This window comes from Gymnogyps californianus, chromosome 1 (assembly GCF_018139145.2).
Source record: "Gymnogyps californianus isolate 813 chromosome 1, ASM1813914v2, whole genome shotgun sequence".
NCBI classification, from domain to species: Eukaryota; Metazoa; Chordata; class Aves; order Accipitriformes; family Cathartidae; genus Gymnogyps; species Gymnogyps californianus.
Window position 1 is genome coordinate 65,157,315 of NC_059471.1, and position 27,889 is coordinate 65,185,203.

General features: G+C 43.1%; 1 protein-coding gene across 1 annotated transcript in view; it reads left to right on the forward strand.

Annotated features, from left to right (window-relative positions):
• COL4A2 (collagen type IV alpha 2 chain) overlaps positions 1-23,695 on the forward strand; it is a 147,386-nt gene extending 123,691 nt beyond the window's left edge. The window contains exons 28-47 of the mRNA XM_050891400.1: positions 47-268; positions 2,481-2,642; positions 3,232-3,402; positions 4,538-4,681; positions 5,933-6,058; positions 6,413-6,594; positions 8,034-8,097; positions 8,491-8,565; positions 9,184-9,291; positions 10,264-10,371; positions 11,644-11,715; positions 12,116-12,241; positions 13,670-13,786; positions 15,329-15,490; positions 15,625-15,723; positions 16,437-16,583; positions 17,193-17,309; positions 18,162-18,353; positions 18,689-18,975; positions 21,970-23,695. Coding sequence (XP_050747357.1) covers positions 47-268; positions 2,481-2,642; positions 3,232-3,402; positions 4,538-4,681; positions 5,933-6,058; positions 6,413-6,594; positions 8,034-8,097; positions 8,491-8,565; positions 9,184-9,291; positions 10,264-10,371; positions 11,644-11,715; positions 12,116-12,241; positions 13,670-13,786; positions 15,329-15,490; positions 15,625-15,723; positions 16,437-16,583; positions 17,193-17,309; positions 18,162-18,353; positions 18,689-18,975; positions 21,970-22,224 — 2,936 coding nt within the window. The 3' untranslated portion in view covers positions 22,225-23,695. The remainder of the gene's footprint in view (positions 1-46; positions 269-2,480; positions 2,643-3,231; positions 3,403-4,537; positions 4,682-5,932; positions 6,059-6,412; positions 6,595-8,033; positions 8,098-8,490; positions 8,566-9,183; positions 9,292-10,263; positions 10,372-11,643; positions 11,716-12,115; positions 12,242-13,669; positions 13,787-15,328; positions 15,491-15,624; positions 15,724-16,436; positions 16,584-17,192; positions 17,310-18,161; positions 18,354-18,688; positions 18,976-21,969) is intronic.
• Positions 23,696-27,889: the final 4,194 nt, after the last annotated feature.

The window sequence follows — 27,889 nt, forward strand, 5'->3', positions numbered from 1 at the left end:
CATCTGTAGTGAACCCTGTGATGTCTAGTCCCTGTTTTCTTTATAGGTTTTACTGGGCCCAGGGGAGACAGGGGCCCGAACGGTCTACCTGGACTGCAGGGACACCCAGGCCTTACAGGAAAACCCGGTGCTCCGGGAGCGGCAGGACTGAAGGGCTTTCCTGGTGACGTTTTAGGAGCAGCAGCAGGTTCCCGAGGAGATGTCGGGCTCCCCGGCTTCCCGGGGTTGAAAGGCATGCCAGGAGATCAAGGAGTACCAGGAATTAGAGGTAACAGCTACTTCAAATAAAGAAATATTTGAGTAAGTGTGATATAAATGTAGCCAAATTATAGAGATGTGAGAGTGGTAAGAGACCGCGTTAGGACGCGTTGGAGGTACTGATGACGCCAGCATCAAATCCCAGTGCCTGATGATCTCCCATCCCTTCCCCATTTACCTCAACTGTTACCAATATGCCTGGCTCCTCCAAACACCTTCTGGAGATCCATTGCTTATGACCAGCACTCCTTCACATTGCACTACGTGAAGTCAGCTACAATAGGATACCAGAGAACCAGATTTTGCTCATCTTTGTTGTGTTCAGATGTGCTGTTAATTTTTCCCACTGTAGTTAAGGGAATGGTGATGTAGTTATTATCCTGACTTTTCACTTACATAGTGCATAATACTGAGATTGTTTCCCATGCCAGAAGATGTTTGGATAATACACGGCTTTGCAGAATAGCACATTGCACTAGTGCAGAATTTGTAGATTTTAAATAAGAGGACATAGTGTTTAGTAAATGTTAATAAGCCATTTTACCTGGTCAGTCTTTGGGCACTCAGGAACAAGAAAAAGATGACATTATATACTTATTCATAACTTTCGAGTGTTCATTTTCTTTCATTGTTTCACAGAGCTTAAAAAACACACTAAACTCCCTACAGAAAACAGAGAAACTCACAGCTTCTCTATAAAATCTGACTTTGTCACTCTCTGAATTCTGTGGAGGACTTTCGAAAGCACATGTGGGAATTAAGCATTCCCTGCTACACAGTTTCAGTAGCATTTGGACACACAGTTAAATTTAGGACTGCTGATTACCCCCTTGCCCTGTTGTGAAAGTGAGAAAGGAGTAGTAATTGCGTGACTAGCTCAAAGCAAGGACGTATATCACAGGAACCTACTTTGGAGACTCTTCTCGTGATTTTCAATACAAATAAAAAAAGAAAAGAAGAGCATCATCTTACGTGAGTTATTTGAAGTGAGGAGAGCTGATTTCACCTTCAGTAGAGCCCCAGAGTGAAGGAGAGGGATGAAGGCAGCTCTGTGGCACTTCGCAAGTTTGAGAAAAGGCAGAAAACATCACTAACACCTCTGAAAAGGGGAAGAAATTCAAGGTAAAACATGGAATGAAAAGGAAAAAAAATTGTGTGACTTTGTACCTTCTTTCTAAGCATTTCTGTAGAACTAAGTTTTCAGTAATAACAAAAAATAAGTACAGTGAAAAGAAAAAGCATTACTAGTTTGTCTATTCTTGATTTATTTTACAGTTCTGACAGAATGGCTCCAAAAAAAGCATGTGAATTGTTGTATAAGTCATATTTTTTTAGTTTTATATGATGTGGCTAGTGATTCCTTTATATCATCTATGCCACTTAAACTCCTAGCCCCTCAGAACAGAATGCTAAAGCCTGTATTCTGTTGTTGAGAAAACTCACCTTATGTGACCTCAGTTATAAAGCACACTTAACTACAGTCAAGCCAATGGACCTACAGTGATGTAAAACCTGAATAAAGAGAAGCAGATCCACTTGGCCTGGATTTTAAGTGCCATGTGCTTTTGAGGTCTTGTACGCTGCTGCTTCTCCAATCTGAACGCAAAGCAGGCATTACCTTTTAAATCTTGACACCCCCTTTGCTCTTACATTGTAGAGATGTAAATTTTCACCCAGTGCACTAAGTCATGTAGAATCAGGGCCTTTTTGCTTAGGAATTTGTATGAAACAATGCCTTGTAATGACCTTACTTGAAAGTTTCTGAACAATAACACAAAACCAGAACCCCCCATCTGCCTTAAATGTTCCCATTCCTGCCTGTCGCATTTTAGAAAAGATATAGAGCATTATTTCAGGGGTTCAGTCGGCTGCTTGATTCAATTCTTACAAAGATGTATGTGATAAAGAGAGAGATCAGGAATTACAGAATTATTGGGGTTAAAAGTAGAAGAGACCTGCTCCATCTATATCCACCTGGTGCCAAATTGTTTCCATTCATTTGAAAGAGCCAGTCAACCTCTCCGATGCAAATATTGAGATCAGTACTGGTAATGTCAATTATTTTAAAACTTATGAGCCGTCTTTTAATTTGATTTTCCTGTTCTCACTGAATTTTCAGAGGAAAAACATACCCTGAAAGACTAGTGCATACACAGAAGTGATATATAATAATCAGTTCTCTAGGTATTTATGCTCTCTAATGCATGATTATGGTATTTTAGGAGCAGATGGTAACCCAGGTTTGCCAGGACCCAAAGGAGATCCAGGGCCGCAAGGTCTACCGGGTTTGATGGGATTGCCAGGAACACCAGGAACGCGTGGATTCCCAGGGCCACCAGGAAACCCTGGGCCAGATGGCGGGCCTGGCTCTCAAGGACCTGTTGGTGAGGAATTATTGCCATCCTGTGTCACTCCTCCTGCCAGTTCTCTGTGGCAGGACAACTGTATGGTTTCCACAGCGGAAAGTTAAGCTTGGGGTTGTGGCACATGCCATGCTTTAATTCCCAGCCAGGGAATCGACAGTAATAGTGCAGGCACTGTGATTGCAAATTGGCTGGTATCACAGGTGGAAGGTAGGGGTGATGATGGTCCTCACTGGCAGAGCTGCTGCTTTTCCTTCTATGGCCACCTACCAAGCCAGGTCAGAGCTTGCTGGTGGCAGACTGGGAGAAGGGAGCTACCAAATGGGAGTAGTCTTATGGAAAAGGGGCTTAAGTCTTAAATTAAAGAGGAGGGGAAGGTCCTGTTGGGAGTGGGTACAGAACCAAGCTGGTAGCGAGACTGGTTTGCATTGATGAGCTGCATTGTCTTTATAATCATTTCTGCAGTTCTTTGCTGAAAAAAATCCTAATATTACCCCTCAACATGAAGCTGGTAGGATAGCAGTTTTCTCCCTCTTGAGCTACCTTGTATGAAATCATCATGTATGTCCAAACGCTTTTTAATCTCCCTGTTCGCATGTTTGCACGGCAGGTCCACCTGGTGCTAGGGGAGAAGATGGTGAGCAAGGTTTTCCTGGCCCTGTGGGCCTGAAAGGTCTGTCTGGTGACAAAGGTGAAACAGGTTACCCAGGATTACAAGGTATACCTGGCGTGACTGGTCCCCCTGGCATAAGTGGAATGGATGGCTTTCCAGGAGATAAAGGTGAGCTCTGGACAGCTGCTTTGAAAAAAGTAACGTTGCTTAAAGCTGTTCTGTGCTGAGGTGAACAGGACACGTTCTCTGCTGGGCTACCTCTGTTTAAAACAGAAGAATTAGGGTCATGTGCCTAATATATTCCAAAATCACTGTCTGTTTTCCCCTGCGTTGTGCTTGGCAAGATGCTAGCTTGTGACATGCAGTCCTATTTAGAAGGGCAATGGCTGTTTTATTTCTCCTTTTTAAAAATATACAGTATTTACTCTTTTCTCTCTCCAAAAGTCTTTCCCTTGTCCCAGTCCCACTGGCTCTCAGTGAAATTAAAGAGATGTTTCCCCAAACCTTTGCTTTAAAGTTTTTTAAAGATGGCAGTTGTGTACTGAGCAATGCCAGACACAAGACCTCGATGTTGACTTTTACCAGGATACTAACCTTACGTATAAAGAAGGTAAAATTCTCACTTGCCAGCCATGAAAACGCTATGTATAATGCAAGTCGTCTACGTCACACAGGGAGTTTCAACAGGTTTCAACTCCATGTGAAGCCAAGTTAAACACAAAGAGGGGGTGCATGCCTAAAAATGCATGTTGCAATTTCATCAGTTGGAAAGATAGCACTTTTTTCCTAGGACAACTCTGGAGTACTAATCAGCTCTCATTTGAGAGGAATGAAGATCTATTTGTTAGCATGACCCATGTAAAACAGCATCCTCTTGTTTAAAAAAGAGGAGTATGGGAATTTTTGGTAAGAAAGGGCCAGCCAGTCCTAGATGTATCTCTACGTGTAGAAGAATGGGCTGACTAAAAACCTTGCATGGAGCTAGGTACCTTTCTGTAGCTTATCTGTAGGAGAGGGGTTGAACTGATCTTTCAGAAGAAGATACTGAGTTCTGGTCATCTCCACAACATCTCCTCTTGGCCAGTTGAGGAAGTTCAGTGTACCCCTACTCTTCTTTACCTCTCAGAGAGCTTGGGTGCCTGATCTACAGCTGCAGATTGCCCTAGGCATCAAGGCACCCCAAAATAGGTACTGCTGCACTGAAGTTTTCATACCTTTCTAGTCATGCGTTGCTGGTTCACGTTTACTTAGTTTGCAGAAATCTGAGTGAGGTAACAGTTCTCTTCCCCTTCTTTCTTTAAAGGCTCAAGAGGTTCACCTGGCATTGATGGTTTCAAAGGCATGACAGGCCTAAAAGGAAGACCAGGCATCAAGGGAATCAAAGGAGAATTTGGCCCGTTCGGGGCTCGGGGCGATAAAGGCTCACAGGGCTCACGTGGTTTTAAAGGTACTTGCTTATGGGTGGTACCCGTGTGTTTGCTTTTCACATCTGGAGAGCTATTTTACAAGGACACAAAGACAAAGACGACACATTTTTCACATGGTAAATTTAGCTCAGACATTCCTCCGCCTATTTCACACATGGGCCTCTGGCTGAGAGGCCTGGATTTTAGGCTCCAGGAAAGGTTACTTCTTTGTGAATCTTAACACGTTTAAGGCTGGAGACAGACATCTCATTATTCAGCTGAGCTCAGATAGTGGCACCTCTGGACATGTGCAGAATTCAACAGAGCCTTTTCCCAGGAAGCGTAAGGTGTTTGGGGGAAAAGATTCAGATTTTGCTCCAGTTGCACTGTAAAGGCACTGAAATATTCAGAAAACAGGGCAATTAATTAAGTAGTTAAAAGTCAGAAACATATCAGTTGATATCATCATCAGTGAAATGAGAACTGTAACTCAGTCCTCTCTTCTTTGCATACAATTATCTTTAAATACATGCTTTACCACAAGGCCAAAACGTTCTTTCTAGGGACCCAGAGATAGGTACTTAAGAAAAACCAGTCTGCAATTCAAAGGTTGCAAAACAGTGCTCCCAGTAATTCAGGGGAGGTCTGAGCAAAAGGCAAGTGTGAAAACAGCCCCTGCAAAGAAAAGTGCAAATATACTTCTTGGTGAAGAAGTGTAAGACAGTGCATGATCATAGGAGACAAGTCTGGGTAGCTGGCCTGTTTCTGCATCCCACAAAGAACTAAAGACAGTCATACAGTCTATTTGGGTCCTTTCTTCAGGATGTTATTTACTGATGTCACCAGTAACCTTCAAATCAAGAAAAGGAACAAAATAACTGGTAACAAATCCAAACACTTTCTTTCGCCCAAGGCTTTTTGACTGAAAGTTTCCCTTTCACTGGAACTAACCTACTTTTCTGTGCTTTCTCCAGTGTGCTTTTTGTTTTTTTATAAACACATGATACCTAACTGATCTGCTGAGAGGTAAATTATCTATCACAGAGGAGTCTGGGTCCAGCTCCCCAGGACTGTATGGACAAAAGTTTAACTCAGTTTTCATGTTTTCTTATGCTTGACTGTTCTGCTGACACATTGTATTGACACAGGTAACTTTTTATGCAAGTGGATTTTCCATAGCTTGTCCAAGATAATCTATTAATACCTTTCTGCTAAATTCATTCTTCTCACTTTTTCCAACACAGTGCCACTGTCTAGCTTTTTGTAATATGGTTGGGTTTTTTACCCTTTAGGTGACCGTGGAGATCAAGGCCCACCGGGAGAACCCCCAAAGCTCAAGCCCAGCATGATGATGGAAGTTAAAGGTGAAAAAGGAGATGCTGGAGAAACGGGCACAAAGGGATTCTTTGGCTTAAAAGGTCAGTAGTCACAGCAAAACAAAGCAAGCACATTCAGGAGTATCAATCGGTGTCTTTTCTCAGTTACCATATTAAATATTCCCCGCTCATTGTACCACTGCGCTGCAGCCCCCCCAGCAAAGTCTCTGACAGCAAAAGCTGAGCTCCTGGCTGCATTTCACAGAGCCACCCCCGAGGAAAGCTTTGCGGGGTTACGTCGCATGTGCGTGCTGCCTTTTTGTACTAGCGCATTATGGTGCCATGTTTCGAGAAGGCTGCTAGCAGGAAAACTTCTTAGACAGAGGCAACTGCGTGTCAGCCTTCCCAGCTTTAATAGTTTAAGTCTTCTTTATTTTTCTTCTTCCCCATCTGCAGGTAGCAAGGGAATGCCAGGCATTCCTGGAAAGACAGGAACTCCAGGGTCCCCTGGGCATCCCAGCTACGTGGTCGGTGTGAAAGGAGACATTGGCACAAAAGGGCTGACAGGTCTGAAAGGGTATCCTGGTCCAGCCGGCTCTCCTGGCATCAGAGGCTTCCCTGGCAGCACAGGAGGCCGGGTGAGTTCATGCCCGTGAGGGAATAAGGGTGCTGGCATTCAGCTTCTCTAGGGAGTGGCATTCACCCCTTGAAATTGTGCTGAACAGCTACAGTGCAAAGATAAAAATGCAATAAAAATTGAATAAATAGGTCAAATATTTTTGCTTGATCCCTCCAACGTTCATTAAGCAGAGCCCTTTCTTTTCTCATTGGGAGACATCCAAATTTCATGCGCCAGCTTTTTGCCGATGAGGACCCAGACAGTTCCTTCTAGGTCCTTGGTCCTGTTGCTGTAGCTGTTGGTAAAAATTATTCTCAATGCTGGGCTTACTCTTCCCTTTCTCCCAGGACTGATGGTACCACTGCCAAAAATTACTCACTGTCACTCATCTAACAGTAAAAGAGTCTAAGAATCTCAGCTCCTAGAGGGTAATTCACCATGATTCACTTTGGCTGCAAAATAAGTTACACTGGAAGAAATAAACTCTTACAAAAGGCCTGACAGTAGACTCACAGACATCATTTATTTGAGAGGGCCAAAAACTATGTTCCTTTCTCAGGTAGCTTTGCCCTTAGATTTCAATAGGACTTCTTCCTAACCAAGGACTGCAGGACTGTCATGGTTTAACCCCAGCTGGCAACTAAGCAGCACACAGCCGCTTGCTCACTCCTCCCCCAGCAGGATGAGGGGAAGAGAATTGGAAGGGTAAAAGTGAGAAAACTTCTGGGTTGAGATAAGAACAGTTTAATAATTGAAATAAAATAATAATAATAATAATAAAAATTGTAATGAAAAGGAAAATAACAAAGAGAGAGAAATAAAACCCAAGAAAGACAGTGATGCAAATGAAAACAATTGCCCACCACCAATCAACCGATGCCCAGCCAGTCCCCAAGCAGCGGCCGCTCGGACAACCTTCACCCTAGTTTATTGCTGAGCATGACATCATATGGTATGGAATATCCCTTTGGTCAGTTGGGGTCAGCTGTCCCAGCTGTGTCCCCTCCCAACTTCTCGTGCACCCCCAGCCTACTCACTGGTGGGGTGGGGTGAGAAGCAGAAAAGGCCTTGACTCTGTGTAAGCACTGCTCAGCAATAACTAAAACATCCCTGTATTATGAACACTGTTTCCAGCACAAATCCAAACCATACTAGCTAACATGAAGAAAATTAACTCTACCCCAGCCAAAACCAGCACAAGGGCTCACTACCGTATATGTGTAATAGGATGTTCTCAATTTCAAACTTAAGTCTTTGCAAACATAACTTGTCCCTTGGTTTGTACTGGTTTGGTTTAACTGATTTCAGCCAAATGACTCTGTAAATTATAAAGTACTACGGAAACTCAAAAATGGTAAATTTAATAACCTTTTTTCAATATTTCCAAACTGTGCTGCTTGGAAGCTTGAATAAATCCTCATCCTCATTAATTGATACCTGTTTTCAATCATATGACAGGGAGAAAAGGGTATTCCAGGAATTGCAGGCCATTTTGGTACTCCTGGCTCACATGGTGAAATAGGTGAGTTAGTTTGTTCTCCTATCTGAGCGCTCCTTGTATTCATTACCCGTCAAATGCTCAACATTAAGTTCTGAATAGTCTTAGGGGGTCTTCAGTCTTAAAGAGTCTTCGTACAGTCTCACAGAATGATATTGTAGATGTGGGAGGCTGTGAAAAGGTTAATACTGTTAATTTTGTGCAACGTGTACTGTCCATGGACAAATCTATCCATGGCAGGGAGGGCGGCTATTCTAGAGACTTTATGTTTTTCTTTCTTTAACTTATTCCTCTTTTATTCTAGAAAGATTATAATTACTGAATTTTGCCTCAGAAGTTGCAATTCCTTCAAAACAACAGGAAATACTGTTTAAATTAAAGCCTTACCGCTCATGTGTTCATTTTTGCTTGAAATAGGTGAGCAGGGAGATACTATAAACTTACCAGGAATGCCAGGCCTTAAAGGGGAAGTTGGTGTGCCAGGCTTAACAGGTATGAATTTCACAGTTGCTCTGGATGTATTACTTTTCACATACTAAAGTCCACAGAGGAAGGGAGGGGGAGCTTACCATGGGCTTTTGATGGCTGTTGAACCTGTGCTCTCATGACAGCTCCTGAGGAGGTTCATCTTTTCTTTATTGAAATGAGTATGTGCTATGCTTACCTCTTCAACTGAAAGTACAGTTATAGCAGTAAACATCAATCACATGCAACTCCAGTAAACATTTCTATATAATTTTTTGCCATTGATGACAAAAGGAGCAATATCAGGCCATGATTATGGAAGATGGGATAGCAAAGTCAGGTCAATTTTTAATAGGGTTGGTTAGGTAATGTATTAAAATTTCCCTGCACATGCAGCACATTTGAATATCAGTGTCATATTCTACATAATTTGGGGAGTACTTTTAAAAACAAATATAATGATGGTTTGGCCAGCATGCTGTAGACAACTATTCATTCTCCCAGATTATGCAAGCACGCTGACTAGAAGAATGTCTTTATGTGGCAAGACCAGGACCCATTCAGTAGCCAACTTCACATTATGCTTGTTAGCTTAGGGTCTTATAGAGATTATTAAGAGAATATACTCGTTTTGCGGTTTTCCAGGCACAAGAGGACGCATAGGACAAAAAGGCGAAGGTGGTGATCCTGGTTTCCCTGGCATTGAAGGCCTCAAGGGCACGCAGGGTGTCCCTGGCTCTGTGGGACAGGAAGGTAAAATATTCTTTTTAATGCTCCAAAGAATAAAACTGTTTAAGAAGAGAAAGAAAAAAATATCTTTTCCCTCAAAAGAAAGTCATTAAGTTTTTTAATATGCTGATCATTCTGTAAGTTGGTAAAGAGCAGCGAAAAAGATGTGGAACTCGTGGTAGGACTTACTAAGAGGAAATTTCAAAAGCCTAACTCTGCTTCATACTAGTTTTACCTTTTTTATAGCGATCATGTGTCCAGTCAAAGTGTTGTATTGCTGGCATACCCAGGTACTCTAATGCTGTCTCAGTACTACAAGGAGGTGGGCTTTTCAATGCTCTTTTCTGCCATAAATGAAGTCAATATCCTCCAGGACCCAGTTACTCAGGAGCCTTTGAGCCAGGCTCATTGGCCAACTGTACGAGAGTACTGGGGAACTGAAGTCAGGTTCAGCTCTGGTGGGATCATAAACTCGGGGCTTAAGAACATGTCTTATTGCAGGAGGATCATGAAAATGCTCTTTCAGAACAGTTGCTCCACATTTCTCATGTAATTATAGGGCTTAGAAACTCCAGACAAGACTGGAGCAGTTTTGGTAGGTACCTCACTGGGAAACAGTCCTTGTCCGATCAGCTTTCCAGTCGGAAAGGCAAAACAGATGCGGCAGAAGGGGAAACTGACTGCACATAAATGAAATTACTTATTGTAGCTGGCAATAGAAGTAAAATTATCATTTTAATAGGAGGAGCCCACTGTATTTCTGAGGTTGTCAGAAACCTGAAGTTTGTAATGACTTGTTCTGTTATACCTTGCCTCTCCTACCTTTGCTCTCTTTAGTTTCCTTCCACTTGGATGAGCCGTGCAGTGTCATACAATGACATTAGGACAGGAAAGCCTTCATTTTGCTAGCTGGGAGAATGAAGGTAGCACAAGTCCATGTTTTGGGCTATTGGTTTTAAGCACACTCATGAGCAATGATTCATCGTTGTTGCGCAGGTTTGCCAGGACTGGTCGGCCCCCCAGGGCAGCAAGGAAGCCCCGGGACACCTGGATTTCAAGGTGAAAAGGGAACTCCCGGCTGGCCTGGCTTACCAGGACAAGCAGGTATTCATACAGCTTCAGCTATTCAGTCATTTCAGTATGAGCACTTGCTATTGTTCCTTTGGGGTGAAGAAGAAGAAAGGGGGCTTTTTGCAGTTCAGAGCGGCAATTTCCTCTAGTAAACATTTATTCCTCATAAAGTCCAGGTGAATTAACGAAGACTCAAGTGGTTGCTTTCTGATTTATGGCTTCTGAAGGACTGGTGTCTACTGAGCTCACTTTAACTGCTGATGACCTCCCTCACCCAGGAAAGCGGTTTTCACGAAACATTTTCATTTTTCATGACAGCTGGAAGAAAAAACAAAAAATTATTTAAAATGCAGCAAGAGTTGTGATATACAGTATTAGAATATTATAATGTGGCATTAGATAGCAAACAATATACTTGTCCTACAGCATCATCAAAAACTGCGAACTGATCCAATGTCTGGTTTTAAGGATAAATGCCTTACGGCTCAGACAGAATTCTGCTATCAAAATACAGGTGATAGTTTAAAATGAAGCTGTTTGTATCACAGAACACAGAATCTCATTGATTGCTACCTAATTCCTTAATATATTAAGTAAGCAGATTTTTTATTACAGCACAGCCAAAAATTGCCCTGCTTTTAGTAAGATTCATCTATCTGAATCTGCATCAAATCTAAGCTAATACAGTTATGAAGGCTGCCTTTGTAGACAGTGAAGAGAGAGAGAGACACTTATTTTTGTGAAGGTTGAATTGTCCTCCAGAGCTCTGGCCATTGATTAGAGAAACCTGTCTAGCTTTAACATCATGCTTAACACTTCGACAGGTACAAATAGATGGGATAAATTTTACCTGTAACAGCAGCAGCTATTAGACATTTTATTAGGGTTTTGTTGGTTTTTTAAAACGACACAGAGTGAATTTCTCCGGAAGAGAGCTTCATTATAATCACATTTAGAGCCTACAATTATGCCATAATTGCCTTGGTTTGAGGATTTTGGAAAACTAAATGGTTATTAACAAAATCATGGCAGCAAGGCTGGAACTAATGGCATGCTACCAGATGGATCAGAGATATTTAAAAAAAAATCTTGTAGTGAGTTTATTGGATGATAACAAAATTTGCCATTCACAAAACCATGGCGTGGTGTATTTCATAATAAGCTTATTGTAATGAATTAATTTGCGTATAATAACAAGATTTTAACACAGAATAGTATTTATTCAAGCATTTGAGTTTTTTGCCTAGGAATATATACAGACTCATAGAAACTATTATGATAATCATGAATGTAATTTTAAAACAGGCTTGCCTGGCTTAAGAGGAATCAGTGGACTGCATGGTTTACCGGGCACTAAGGGCTTCCCAGGATCACCAGGTAAGTGAGACGCTTATTCTGCCTGTTCATAGGCACAACATTGTGTTGGCTGCAAGTTTGGTCGGTGAGATCTTTGCAATGTGACTTTCTTAACTGTGTCATCCAAAGCCCAATCTGGAATTTGCTTCATTATTGTGGGCTCTGGCAAACAACTTCATACACTATGTGCTGCCACACAGATGGATTAGAACACAACGTCAAATCATAGTTTCTTTCCTCTTATAAAGTTAAAGCCTCAAGGCCTTTTTTTCCCATTATGAGCCATTTTTTCAATAAGCCATTACAGACTCATGTATTTAGTAAATCCACATGCTCTATACATGTATGTTAGCATGCTGATACGTTGTTACATGCAGAAACATTTCAGCTTTCATCTTAATTTTGAAAAACCCCACAACAGGTCCAGACAGCTACGGCTCTGCAGGTTTCCCAGGTGCAGTGGGTGACAAAGGGGAAGCGGGAGAGCCGAGCAGAGTGGAAGGCAGCCGAGGACCTCCGGGTCAGAAGGGAGACAGAGGTGTTCCAGGTTTGTATTCCAGAGAATGGGATCTACTTATTATTTGTTTCAGCTGTGAGTGTTATAGATGTCACAAAATGCAGTATAGTGTAGACAGTTGTATAGGAGAGCTCCCGATGTGGGGAAGGTTACTGTTTGGAGTTAGTGCTGCAGCTTAGCCAGCCCTTGCTCAGAAACAGCACTGTGTATTGCCCAATGCTGGACAAGCCAGCCCCTCCAGGACAGCCTGTGTCCTTCCCCATGGTAGCAGCATCTTGTAGCACCCACTGAGCTCAGCACGCTGCAAATGCCAGAGGCTACTCTCGGCCATCAGCTCCCAAAATATTTTTCATGAAGCTGCAGTTACACAGACGCTATGGCTTTTCTTTCTTTCTTTTTGTTGCAAATCCATCAATGTTTACCTTTCTTCTGAAAGCCTCACTGTCCATCAATGTGTGATTGTCCCGCTGATCCCTCCTGGGCTCTATTCCCACGCACAGTGCTTTACTCATACCATCACCCCTCGTGCAATGTAAGCATACAGCCTTCCGGCTCAAACCCACCTTGTTGTAGCGGGCTGCGCTTATCTCAGTATGGTTCACCATCAGTTCTTCTTCTACCAGGGAGCCACCAGACTGATGTTATGGAAGAATCAACTAATTACAGGGGGTTTTTAGAAAGTTTTCCAACATTTTGGCTCTGAAAGGATTAAGGACTGGCATAGATATAAAACCTTACTGCCTTTGCCTACTTGGTTCAATGGCTCATTCCTATTCTTTTGTGTTACGCTTTGTTGTTACTAACATGCTGTGCCATCTCAAACACCATTCAGAGATCTATTATCAAGCATTGGAAAAAACAGCTATTTCACTTATCTCATTCATGTTTGTTTGTCAGAATTAAATATTATTAATTTTTTTTAAATTAATAAACAAAAGGGGTTTTGTGGCTTCCTGACAACTTGAATCTACTTAAAAGAATAATCTGTCATTGGTGGGCCAGATTTTTGGCCATTTAACACTTTTCATCTATAGAGAACTTCTTGGATTCAAACTTTTGGTTTTAACTGACCCTAAAAAACCCTAAGTGTCTGTGACCCCTGACTCCACAGGACACAGAAGAACAGAGCTGCTTTCTTGTCTGCTTCAATGTACGTAGGATATTTTGAGTACTTCCTATGTTGAAATAGTATTTTACCTGGCAGACACAAGATTATTAGCATTCCACACAGTGAGATGTAATTAGCTATCCAGGTAGCTTTGGCACAGAACTAGTATTTGGTTCTTTTAAGAAAAACCTCCACAACATCATCTGAAAAAATAAAACAAAAATCAGCGGGAACTGCAGGTGTTTTCCATTTTGAAAATGCCATTCTTTATGCTTAGTCTAAGGTGAGTCCTTATAATTGCAGTTGTGCATTTTCCTTGCAGTACTGATTATTTCTTCTCTTCCTTTCAGGAGTCCAAGGACCCTTTGGCATTCCTGGGCAGGAAGGATTTCCAGGGCCTCCTGGAATTTCAAATATATCAGGGTATCCTGGTGAAAAAGGCTCCCCAGGTCTAGATGGAGTGCCAGGTAATTCATGCCTTGTTCCCCTCAGGCAACAATAAAAGATTAAGTACAAGGTTGTGCCCTCAGACAACAACAGAAGATTAAGTGCTGGGTTAGCAACAGCAGTCATTGTTATTTCTGTCTTGATTCAGTAAAATATTCCTATTAAATGCAACACTGAAGTGCATGAATAATTGTTGGACAGAACTAAGTACGTAAGATAATAGGGACAGACCTCTTGAAAGCAAAAGGCAGTTCCTCCAGGTTGTCCTGATGGAAGGGTTTGATTTTCATGCAAATAACAGAGTTAATCATCCAGAATTCTCTTGACAACATTCAGAAGCATTATGCTAATTTACTACTTTAAAATCTGAGGTCTGTGGCAGGCTTGCAAGTCTACAGAATATTTTCCTAATCATTTACAAAATTTTCCTATGTGAAATTACCATGCAAACTAAGTTACACTGGGAAGCATTAGCTCTTCTCTCTATACATATTTAGAGGCTGATATACCTGTTGCTTATTGGACTGCACAATCATTTCAAACTGTACTGCCACTGTGAAAGCTTGTAGCAGAAGTTGCAGGTGTCCCACTATCATCTTTATATGATGCATGGAACTTTTTATGTAAACTCAGCAAAACCTTACAACAGGCAAACCAGCTGAAAACCAAGAAAATACCTAGGTTTCCAAATGGAAAGAGAACGTTAGTTGGCCTAAGTCTGCATACTGATTCCCACTCCCCAGGCAGTCATTGGATTAAAAAATAAAAATATAAGCAGTCAGGAGAATGGAAACAGGAACACCATCTCCCAGCCAAAATGGTGAGACAGGCATGGCTCACTCGTACTTTGCCACATGCATCTTGCATTCGTATCCACACGTGATCCAACTTCAACGGGCAGCACAAGAGATGCCCCACTCAAAACCCTAGGTAGTAAGTCCCTCTCTCCTTGGAAACAAGGTCCAAACATCTTCTTAGGCAGCAGAGGTAACTGAGGAGAAACCTGCCAGGTTTAGCTTCAGGCAGTATGTAATTCTGGAAAAAGAAGCTGTTCCCATAATTCCCAAGACAGCATGAAGTAGTTATTCGTATCCAGATGTTCAACTGAAGCACTAAGATACACGGAACAGTAAGTCCTTGGCTTATTTACCACCTGGCACTGAGTCAGGCACTCGCTGTTCTGATTTCCTTCTAGTTACTTGGAGAATTTAGGATGAAGCAGGGAGGCACCTAGTGAAGTAGGGCATTTGCTGGGGAAGGAATAGCTCATTGAAGGCTGTATCTCAGCAGGCACCCCACTTCTGCTGAAATCTTGCTTGAGGTGACACTGTGCTTTGTGGGAGCTTCATGCTCTAATTCCTCTCCCACCGCAGCAGAAGGGTATGCCAGCCTGAGAGCAGGAGCAGGAGTGCTGAATAAGTCTATTGAGGAGCTAAGCATTAGCTCCCCACTTAAATTAAAGAAATAGAAGCTGATGGGATACTATTAGATAGTACTGTTATTTTCCCCTGTGCCCAGGTCTTAAGTATAAACAGATTACAACGTATATGTGCTCTAAACAGGCTATCCAGGACTACAGGGGCAGCCTGGAATACCGGCTCCACCAGGAAGCAAAGGAGAAAGTGGACAAACAGGTGTGAGTGGACAAATTGGCCCAAAAGGAAGTAGAGGTGATCCTGGATCAGCAGGGAGACGTGGCATTCCTGGGTACCCTGGACCAAAAGGTTAGGATGGGAAACGCTGATCTTGGCTGGGGGCAGGGGAACCTCCTATGCTACAGCAGCTTTAATAATATGACTTTTGCACTCACTTGATCTGTGTTGAAATGCAGTAATGCCACCTGTCTTTTGCATTAAAGGTCGTAAGGGTGAACAAGGTGTCATCGGATTTATGGGCACAGTAGGATTTCCAGGTGATTTGGGACCTATCGGACCCAAGGGGGATAGAGGAGTAACTGGTGAGTAATTGCAGTCAGATGTGTGACTCCTTTCTAAATTACTCGTTTTGCAGCTCCACAGAGCTGATCTAACTGGCCCTGCTCTGAGCAGGAGGTTGGGCTAGATGACCTCCGGAGTCCTCTCCAACCTGCATGACTCTGTGTGACCCCTGGGAAATTCCAGTGGACAGATGCCTGAATTTAACATGGGTAGTCAACTTTTTACCTTTATGAATTAATTTTGTATGATGTGCCAACTCCAAAATCAGAGCCACTTTCAGGGTTAAAAAAAAGAAGAATCCCTGATCTAAACTAATCCTCCAGAGTAGACATACTGGTTATTTAGAAATATCTTTAAAATCCTTCACTCCATCTATACTATCATGTATTTGTGTCTCCCAAAGCCCACCAAAAGATGGTGCTGCACCTCAGAGAGCTGTTGGCTGTTCAGGGGGAACTTCCCAGCTTCCTGTGTCATAAATGAGGGAGCAGTAGCATCATTCATTTCCTTCTGCTTATCTGTCTGCTGTCCAAGAGAAGACAACCCCCATACTCACACACGTTCCCCCAATATAGTAAATATAGCTGCTATACCCAAGGTGGTGAGTTGCAGACCACAGTCCCTCTCTCAGATATGCAGCCAAGTAACAGCAACGTACCTGTGGATGAAAGCACATTAAGGAAAATACAGGGGGTTTTTTAATCAAACTATCTCATCTTGCTTCTAATCGCAGGCTTTCAGGGCCCTCCAGGCTCTCCTGGCCTGTCCCCTCTTCCTCCAAGGCTGGTTGCTGAGCAAGGTTTACCAGGTCCCCGTGGAAATATAGGACCTCAAGGAAGCCCAGGAGATATGGGACCTCATGGTCCACCAGGTGATCCAGGTAGGAATCACACACTCAGAGTGAAAGCTCAGTTCTCCTTAGCAGAGTGAGGTCACCAGAGCACTGCTTTGGCTCTCTTCTACTTTAAATTCTGTAAGCCAGAAAGGAGAGTCAAATTTTGGTCTTTCAAAGCTAGGGCTTGGCTTTGCTCCTCTTCCTAGCATTGAGAACGTAAGCAAAACAGGAGAAAACTTCGACAACACTCACATAGCCAAAGCAACATCAGATATGGATCTCACTTAAGACTGAACGTCTATGGTGGAAATGTGCACATCCTTGTGGGCGCGCTATCAACCCAGGGAATGTAGCATTAGTGATGTGCGGACCCAGTGCAGTGCACCTCTTGCTACTAGCCTCATCAGAGATGTGTGGTCATAGCAAGAGTGAAAGATTAGGGTTGTGGGGCTCATGTAGTCTTGATCCCAGCAATCTTTTCCAATGAAGTCAGTGCTCCTTGCCTGAGCAAGAACCATAGGACCTTGCCTTTAGTGTAAATTGGTAAACTTGGCAGATAGGACCAAACATATGCAAGTAGAGCACACATTAACGAAGTCTGTAGCATGTTGATATCTCTGCAGTCACTGTGCTTATAACTGTTGTTGGTGCAAGGTTTCAGAGGCTCACCTGGAGAGCCAGGACTCCAGGGCAGGGGTGGCATTCCAGCTCCTCCTGGCTCCAGAGGTGAACAAGGAGCAACAGGGTTTCAGGGTCCAGTGGGATTTGAAGGTAAGAGATGTCACACAGTGCTTCTTCCCTCTTTCCCATTTCACTGCCATAAATTGTTCTGTAGTTACTACATCACTGGATGGGGAGGAGGGGAGGAGAGAGAAAGTTTCTGTCTTCACAGCTTCTTCACAAGGGACAACTAACTGACTTTTAACAGAATTATGTTAAAGCAATATTTTTGGAATAAGTTTTGATAGATGTAGATGTCAGTCCACTCATGTGAGTGAGTTTGTTTTGATCTGAGTGTATTTTTATATTGGTTTTCTCTTAAGTATTTCAGCCTAGTGTTTTACTAACAGTTACATTGATGGAAATGAGTGGCTGGGTAGGTGATATTTGGATAGATGATATTTAAGTGCACGTATTTGTAAAAGAAATACCTGTGTCCTTATCCAATCAAAGAGCAGAACAATTACTATCTTAATTAGCTAAGTACACAGAGAAAAAGGTATTTGCAGAGCATAGTTTTAACCGTATGAACCAAATGGAAGCAGTTAAAAAACCATTGGTTAATCTTGGACTAAGAAAACATTTTAAAGGAAAAATATGCTCATCTGTATTGTACAAAGTATGCTCAAATTCATCAGAACTTTGTATGTGACTTTCCTTGGCTCTGATAGTGAAATACATCATCTTAGAAACCAGGGAGCCTGATCCAGCACCAATCTACTTCAAAAACAACTGCTATAATCCTAGAACTACAGCTCTTATTTAACAATAACTTACCATAAGAAGAGGCGTCATGCAATTAAGCTTTGTTCGTCAGCAGCTTAGCTGGAATATCAGCTAGCATCAGAGCATTTGTGGGAGCACAAACTAAGTTGTATTATTTCTTTCCCCCGCCCTTCTAAGGTCAGCCAGGCCGCCCCGGTAGCCCCGGGCTGCCAGGCATGCCGGGTCGCAGTGTTAGCATGGGCTACCTGTTGGTGAAGCACAGCCAGTCCGATCAAGAGCCAATGTGCCCAGTTGGCATGAACAAACTCTGGAGTGGATACAGCCTACTGTACTTTGAAGGACAAGAGAAAGCACACAACCAGGATCTAGGTACGTGCAGGTATTGCTGGCGGCAGCCTCAATTCTGTCTTTCTGGCTGAAAAGAAAAAAAAAAAAAAACTTGGAGAAAGCTGGGACTTCAGCAAACAGGCTTAGGAAACACCAAAATGAGAAGATAAAAACTGTATGTCTGCATAGAGTGCCCCTGAGGGAGCTCCTGCAAGTCATTAGTGTTGTTCAGGGGGACCTGTAAAGCCAGCGAAACATTCCGGACCGCAGGGTTTTACTGACACGTGCTTGGGAAGGAGCAGGAAACTGAAAACGTGCATTGTCTTCTGTGAGAATGATTGCCATCATTTCTTTTTTTTTGTCTTCTTTTTTAACAGGGCTGGCTGGCTCATGTTTGGCTCGTTTTAGTACTATGCCATTCCTCTACTGTAACCCTGGGGATATTTGTTATTATGCAAGTCGAAATGATAAATCCTACTGGCTCTCAACTACAGCACCTCTTCCAATGATGCCTGTGGCAGAAGAAGACATTAGGCCATATATCAGTCGCTGCTCAGTTTGTGAGGCCCCAGCTGTGGCAATTGCTGTCCATAGCCAAGAAGCTTCTATTCCTCACTGCCCTGAAGGCTGGCGCAGTTTGTGGATCGGATATTCCTTCCTTATGGTATTTGTTCTCCAGTGTCACATTTTGTGTGGCACTGGGTTTTAAGTTTGAGTCTTAGACACTAGGAAGGCTGCTCTGTTTTAAAGCCAGCAACACCAAAACCATGCATCATACTGGGGAACCAGGGAACTACAAAACTAGTTTCTAGGAAGCGGAAGAGGAGAAACAAAATTTCTGTGAATTGCAAAGTGCCTCTTGTCAGAATAACATCTGAAGTCCTTACTTTATGTACGAAATAGTGCTTTGGAGCAGAACACAGGGACAGCTGTGGATTAACAAAATTGCACTGAGGTGCGACAGTAGCCTACAAAGCATTTTCACAGATAAAGATTGGGAGTTACTTATGTACATCACTATTAAGAAGCTGATTTGGAGAAAAAAAACCCAAAACTTTTCCCCTTCTTTTGGAAACTTAAAATCATTGATGTTTGGTCAAAGATTTAGAAGCCAAAGTCTTTCACCTAGTCTGGGAAGAGAGACAGCCTCCTGTTGTTTTTAAAATTAAACTTCAGTGTTGTATCTCTAATGGCAACAAGAGCTGAGCTGTATATCCCATGGCTTACAGGATCTCTTAGATCTTGTGATCTTATAATTAGGAAATGGGATGTTACAGAAAAGCTTAGCGTTAGATATGCAGTGGAAGACCTACTGAAGGGCCTGAGCTGCTTTTCTTGCAAGACTGTACAGAGGGATCATGTAAGCACTGGAGGGCTTAACATGGTAAAGAGCAGCTAGAACGTGTTAGTGAATGATCTGACGGATGCTCATTTTTCTGACTTGCTTGATGTACACGAGAGTCAAAACCTGCAACAGTATGTCCATGTTGTTAACTCATTAAAGACTGGACTGAATGCTGAAGTAAACAGGGTTGGGAAAAAAAATAAGATTTCTCTGGCAGAAAACGTCATAGAAGAACAATAGTCAATATCTTACCTGCAAACCATTTGTTTGTCAAAAGCCAAAAACTTAATTTTTTCAGAAAATAACGTAAAGGTAAATCTGATATTTTTCATTTAGTTACAGGAAAAAAAAAGTTTTGAGAGGGCAGGTCAAATTTTTGACTAGCCCTATGTTTGACCTTTCTTTTGCTTCTATAAAAAGCCCTGATACCAATCTCATAGTTACTTCACAAGAATTCCAAGGATTAATTAAATGTTTGCAAGGCCCTGTGTAAACACTGAGCATTGTTAAGAGCAAAGTTGTCACCTTAGCAAGAACCTTTTGCCAGGACAAAATCTGCCAGCACCAAGGAACACACAGTGAGAAGAGCTCAGATTTTCCCAGCTAGCATTTCGAGCAAACGAAATGTTTGGTGTACACATTTTTGCTTCTCAGGCAACTGTGGAAGAAGTACAGCACACTTGTGGTTATCTCAGAGTGCATATTGTTCTACTTCCTTGGCTTAAATTTGTCACCTCCTTCCCCTGAGTAAGGTACAATGATGAAGGGAGTCATCATGGACTCCTGCCCAAACAGCCGTAGAAGTCAGGAAGATTTCATGTAGCAAGGGCACTCCACTGTTATGCATCCTATAAAGGTAGAGTGGCGTAAGCGTTGCAGAAGGATAAAAGGCCGTGGCCAATACAGGAAGCGATACTATAGGCATAGAGTTGGAGCTTATACACTGAGTGTAGGAATGCCAGTGCTCGTCCTGAGGTTGTCAAGCGGGTCTGCTCCCAAGCCAGGGCTCAAATAGCATGTGCAGTTTTTACTAACTGCTTTCCAGCTCCAACTGCAAAAGCTATTAATAGTTTATGCTGCTTCTTACGAACTTGGTTCTTGTAGAGGGATGCTAGAACGGTTTTGCTCCTGAACTTCATAGCTTAGCGAATCTTGCAAATTTGTAAGACAGCTGGTGGGCTGCAGCTCTGGGGTTTGGGTGGGGCTTTTGGGGGGGAGGGGGGTGTTGTTTTGGGTTTTTTTAAAAAAAAAAGCTATCTAAACCTCAGCAACATGGAACACCAGCCAGAGATCAGAATCCTTCACTCTGTTAAAAGGTGGCCACTTCTGTTACTCATTTACACGAACACAACACAACACGAGTGGGCCTCTCGCAGCATAAACCAAGCCAGTTACAGCTTGCACTTTTATAGTATGATGTTTATTAAAACATAGGCAGGCAAACATATTGGATGTGCCCAGATTTCTCCCTACATTTACAAAACTATTTAGCAACTTTATTTTCCAGCTGCTTTCTTTTATATTGCAAATTCTTTCAGTTTTTAACAAAAAATTAAACAACTTCGCTTAAAAATGCAGCTGTACAGCTCTTAAAGGGACAGAGGAAATGCCTGTTTTGTTAGCAATGCCTTTGACAGAAGGAAAGTAACATTCAGTTTGTTACCACAGTATGTGTCAAAGTTGAGTGGTGTAAAGATGCATGATTTTGGTGTAATTTGCTGTCAAAGAATATGCCATAGAGGGAACTAGTTATTTGTATAGAAGCTCATTTTGTTTCCACAGTGCTCCTCATGTGCAATGCAAGGTAAGACAGACTTTATAATTAGGGAAATTCAAGTTACGGTGGAAAGTTCTTTTCAGTGAGGGTAATCAAACAGAGGAACATGTTGCCCAGAGAGGCTGTGAAAACTCCATCCTTGGAGGTATTAACAACTCGACAGTGCCCTGGAGCGACCAAGGGCAACTTTGGAGTCGGCCCTGCTTTGAGCAGGGGACGGCTGAAGTGACCTCCAGTGGGCCCTTCCCACCTAAATGATTCTCCAATTCTAAGACTTCCAACAGTGAAAATCTAACTATAGAAAAGACGTTTGTGAGAAGATTTTAAAGTGGCATCAACATATGAGCTAACTCCTTTGTATAGCTAAAGCATAGCCAAATCCTTAAGCCTTACATAGTTGCAGGATTAGCCGACTCTCTGCTCTGGAGATAAGAATTAGGAGCAATTCTAGTGTTTTTTCCCTTTTCCCACGTGTAAGTTTTTGACAGCATTGCCTGAGGTTGTACTCTGAACGCTGCCCTCCTTGTCTCGTTTAGCACACTGCTGCTGGTGATGAAGGTGGAGGACAGTCGCTGGTTTCTCCTGGGAGCTGCCTGGAAGATTTCCGAGCGACTCCTTTCATCGAATGCAACGGCGCACGTGGAACCTGTCACTACTTTGCAAATAAATACAGCTTCTGGCTCACTACAGTCGACCAGCCCTTCCAAAGCAAGCCCTCAGCAGATACACTCAAGGCAGGACTCATCCGAAGCCATATCAGCAGATGTCAAGTCTGTATGAAAAATTTATAGAAGTCTTTCAAAGTATAAGGAACCTGCTTATCATGTAGTTCTTATACAGTGAAACCTTCTATGATGGTTAGACATTTGAATAAATCATGTTGGTGCTTTTTTAACTTAATACCTCAAAAGCTGAATGGAAAATTAATTTTTAAAACTCTCTGTAAAAGCAAATTAAGTGTAACACAAATTAAGTCTAACACACAGATCTGGTGCTGTGTTCTCCTACTATACAGTATATATGCATTTTTTGCTAGTCTAACATGTCATTTGCCAAATCATACAAATACTCGCAGCTTTGAAACACCAAAAAAATTCAATAATAAATGGTTACCTTGGTCAGATACCCACTACATTTACTTTCAGAGAATATATGTATCTTTTCTATTTACTATATTTGTCACAACAGTGAACACTAACAGCTGCAGTTCCGTAAATTAACACAGGGTGATCAAAGTGCTAAACCCTTGCAAAATGCTGAAAATACACTCTGGAAAGTGCCTATGTCCAGCATTGAAACCTAACTTTTAGTATTTTATGCTTGGGCATTTCAAACACACCCAAAACGATCATCTTTTTATTGTATTTGCTTTTTTCAAGCCTAACCATGCTTTAGCACTTAACCACTGGCAATAGCAGAGAAGCCCACAGGCCTCCCAAAAATAGCGACCACAAAATGCAACTCTTCCTATTTTGATTAGGAGACTATATGATGACGATCAGCATATTATTTTACAAGCTTGATGATTTTTTCCTAGACATACCCCAGCCCAAAGGATCATTACAAAGGTCTCTTGCTCCACTGTGTAGTGGACATTCATCTGTGTCACACTACCCACACAGCAGCGGCACCGAGTGGTTTTCGCGTTGCAGCTTTTCCCCTCTGAAACCAAGCCACTCATCACAAACAGATTTTAAGCATGTACTGCTGGAGCCGCCATCGCACGTAGGGTAGGTTTCGCAGGAAAGCGTATTGCTCGATGCCACATGACCTTCAAACGCAGAACTTCCAGACCTGCCAGTTGTCTGTCTGAAGGCACGCTGTCCTGGCAGCTGGGGACACGTGGCAATGGGATGACCACCAGCCCAACTTGCACACAGCCATCTTTGCAAAAGCAAAGGGGAAGGAAGCAAGGCATTATTTGGCACCATCTTTTCCCATAGAGAACCAGGTTATTGCATGCCAGGCTTAATAAATGGCCAGAATGGCTAGCTCTTTCCTTCTGCAGAAAGAAGCAATTTAGCTCAAAGTTGTCTGTCACCCACTGCAAGAGAGGAGGGACAAAAGGGATCAGCTGCAAATTTCCTATTTGCATAGTCTGATTATATACCTGAATGCTTAAAACTGAAATTGAAGAGACTTCTATAGCAATGACAGTTGATTTTTGAACAGTTCACCTCACTCCTGCTTCAGGTGCTTCTTGGCTTTTGTAATTACATTCCATCCTCACTGTATCATAAATAAAACCTGTTTTTTTCTACATCTCTGTTGGTTGATGATTTCCATTTTGCAAACGGGTGTTTTTCTATACAATGCGTGTGGACTGCTCTGTTGAATTACTTTGTTTGCACCTAAGGAATTAGAAAAGCACTACCAGAAGGAAAGCTCCTTCCACTGAAATTCAAACTCTTCAACCAGGAATACACTTGTTTATTTCATGGCACTTAAAAAGATCCAAGAAGGAAGCTGTGTTTCTAAAATTGCTTGTTTAAGCTGAACCACTGAAATAGTATTTCGTCTGTTGTTAGAACAAGTTAAGCCAATAAATTGCGATGTCGCAGATTAAAGCAATATATTAGTCATGCTCTACAATGTTCAGGAAACCAACATTAACCAAACTTGACAAGTGTTACCTCCACAAAAAATAGAAATTAAGTTGAAGTTCTTAGCTAGCACACTGTCTAACCTAGATTAGTTGTACATACAATTAGATACATCCATAAACAGAGAAATTACCTGAGCTTGAAATGAGCTCTCTGGCCATGCTGTAGCTCTGAAAGGCAGCCCCCAAACAAACTAATCACACCAGTATTTGTTTCAGCTAAATAAAATACTTAGAATTGGAAACATTGCAGTCAACATGAGCCAAATCTATTCCACATTTGCCAATCCTTTTAAATTACACATGACAGTAACAAACACCCAAGAATCAGCACCTTACCTCTTCCAGGTGTTGCTAGATGTCAGTTGTCATGGGATGATCACACAGTTATCACTTGTGATTCTTACAGCATGCAACTCCGGCAATGCAGCACATTCAGTTTTTTAAGAGAATTCAAGTGGAGGTTATACAAATCTGTAAAAACTGATTATGTCAACAACAGCAGCAAACTATTTTGATTTTCATGGCTAATACATTGCCTAATCTTCCTATGCTGCTAATTTTTTTTACATGTGAAACTTCAGCAGATAGGTCTTCCTCCGACAGTTGCTTTGCCTCTTAATTTTCTCTGACTCACATAAGCTATTCTTAACAAGTTTGTTCAGCGCAGTGTCGGCACAGCATTGAGTTGAACACACAGGCATGGTGCAGGAAAAAACAAACCAACCACAAAACCCCACAAGGTGCCAAGCAGACTTGAACTTCTGTACTTTGTATGTGTACATCGTGCTTCAGGGCTGTGGACTCACACCCATGTTTCTCCAAAGCCTGCGTAATTGCTGTTTGAGAAGGGGAGCTCGCTCGCGCACGCAAACACATGGAATACTTGCAGCAGCCAGAGGATTTCACCTGGTGAGCTAACCCAGAGCACAGCATGGAGGGGCACTCACTTATTCAAACTGCCTCATAGCTGCAGTTTACCTCCTCTCCTATGAAGAATGGCTGAGAGAGTTGGGGTTGTTCAGCCTGGAGAAGAGAAGCCTCCAAGGAGACCTTATTGTGGCCTTTCAGTATATACAGGGGGCTTATAAGCAAGATGGAGAGAGACCTTCTACGAAGGCCTGCAGTGACAGGACAAGGGGCAGCGGTTTTCAACTGAAAGAGGGTAGATTTAGATTGGACAGAAGGAGGACATTTGTTACGATGAAGGGGGTGGGACGCTGGAACAGGTTGGCCAGAGAAGTTGTGGATGCCCCATCCCTGGAAATGTTCAAGGTCAGGCTGGATGGGGCTTTGAGCCACCTGACCTAGTGAAAGATGCCCCCAGCCATGGCAGGGGGGTTGCTCTAGATGATCTTTGAAGATCTTTTCCAACCCAAACCATTCCATAATTCTGTCACCCCAGAACCCACTTCCAAGAAGTTAGAACATTTTTATACAGGAAAAACTCAGCTACAGCAAAACAAAACAATTTTTTTACTGAACTATAGTGCTCCAGCCTAGGATGTAAAAACCACAAGTGTTTTGCCTGGGTTTGACCAAGTCAAATCTTTTGCTTCGAAGCATGCTGTTTGCTTCCTACACTTTCGTGTTTGAAAACATGCTGAAGTATAACATGCTGCTGAGCCTGGAGAAGGTAAACGAGATTATATTCCCCTTCTGTAGGTAATAGTGCATCAGTGTATCAGCACAGATATAGTGAAGTCAACATAGCAACATCAGTTGACACCAATTATTTTCTCAGAGTGTATCAACCAGATCAGCGAGTTCGTTCACACCCTATGTGACGGGGCTTGTCCACGGCTGCTGGAAATAGAAGATTAGCAAACGGCAAGCAGTAAACATGACCTCGCAACAGAAGGTATCAGATTGCTGCCAGAAGAGAGACTGAGGGGTCACTGCTGATGTGCTGATGGGATCCCAGTGCAGTCAGTAACAGCCCCCATAACCGCGCAGGGACCAGCAGCATCCCCAGGGGTGGCCACCCACACCCACCAAGGGCAAGCGGGGACCCAGCCTCGCAGCCGTTAGGAACTAGGCACACGTCACTGCAAGACATACTGGACGAGGGGAACAAGTAACAACACTGCGCCCCATGACCCACGAGCAGAGAAGTAAAAACAGGCAGTGGTGCTTCCCACTGTGACATGGTGTGCTAGGTTTGGCTGGGATAGAGTCAATTTTCTTCATAGTAGCTAGTATGGGGCTATGTTTTGGATTTGTGCTGAAAACAGTGTTGATAATACAGGAATTTTTTCGTTACTGCTGAGCAGTGCTTACACAGAGTCAAGGCCTTTTCTGCTTCTCACCCCACCCCACCAGCGAGTAGGCTGGGGGTGCACAAGAAGTTGGGAGGGGACACAGCCAGGACGGCTGACCCCAACTGACCAAAGGGATATTCCATACCATATGACATCATGCTCAGCATATAAAGCTGGGGGAAGAAGGAAGGGGGGGACGTTCACAGTGATGGCGTTTGTCTTCCCAAGTAACTGTTACGCGTGATGGAGCCCTGCTTTCCTGGAGATGGCTGAACACCTGCCTGCCGATGGGAAGCGGTGAATGAATTCCTTGTTTTGCTTTGCTGGCATGCGTGGCTTTTGCTTTGCCTATTAAACTGTCTTTACCTCAACCCACGAGTTTTCTCACTTTTACCTTCTGATTCTTTCCCCCACCCCACGGGGAGGGGAGTGAGCAAGTGGCTGCGTGGTGCTTCGTTGCCAGTTGATGTTAAACCATGACAGTCCTTTTTGGCACCCAACATGGGGCTCAAAGGTTCAAGATAACGACAGGTTTGATTGGAATGTGCTAGATTGAATTTATAGCTGTTATTGCTGTTTAGCTATTAATTGGCAGGCTCCTGTGCTTGCCATGGGCCTTGCTTGCCTTACTATATCTTAGAGTCTAGTGCTTGTTAGTGGCTGCTTTTTGCTTTCGCTGCTTCCTGTACTGCTTTTCATCTTACTCTGCTGTGCCTGGGAACATTTTGATAACAGCAATGGCCATGCGCCTGGGCTGGCAGATGGCCAGGGCATCGCTGCTGTTCCTGTGCCGCTGTGCTGGACAGGCTGGAACTCCAGTGTGAACTCGAGTCGAAGAGACTGCGACCTGTGGATGAGTCCACGCGGGAGCAGGACACCCCGAAGCATCTGTGGCCATGCATAAGTCCACACCACAGCAGGTACACCTCAAAGCGTCTGTGGCCGTGGTTATGTCTGTGCCACAGCAGGTCTACCCCGAAGGGATTCTGGCCCAAGGCTAAGTCCACACTGGAGAAGGTACACCTCGAAGCATCTGTGGCTGTGGATAAGTCCATGCTGCAGCAGGTACACCTTGAAGCATCAGTGGCTGTGCATGAGGTCACGCTGGAGCACCTCAAAGCGTGTGGCCATGGATAAGCCCACAACAGAGCAGGCACACCCCTGGACAGACTGCAGCCACAGATAAGGCCATATGGGAGCAGGTTTACTTCTGAAGGGACTGTGGCTGTGGGTAAGGCCACACTGGAGCAGATATATCTCTGAAGGCATTGTGGCCCATGGAGAAGGCCACGCTGGAACAGGTGCACCTCAAAGCAACTGTGGCTGTGGATAAGTCTACGCCACAGCAGGTATACCCCTGAAGAGACTGTGGCTCATAGATAAGGCTCCACTTGGAGCAGGTATACCCCTAAGGGACTGCAGTCTGTGGATAAATCCAAGCCGGAGCAGGGGCAAGGGGAGGAGTTCATTGCAATGTTAAACCTTATGGTCTGGTCCAAAGGGACCAGGGGTGGAGATTGTAATTGATATGCCTTTAAATTGTTGCAACCCATGATTGGAGTTGCACGTTACAGGAATTACTATAGCAGGAAC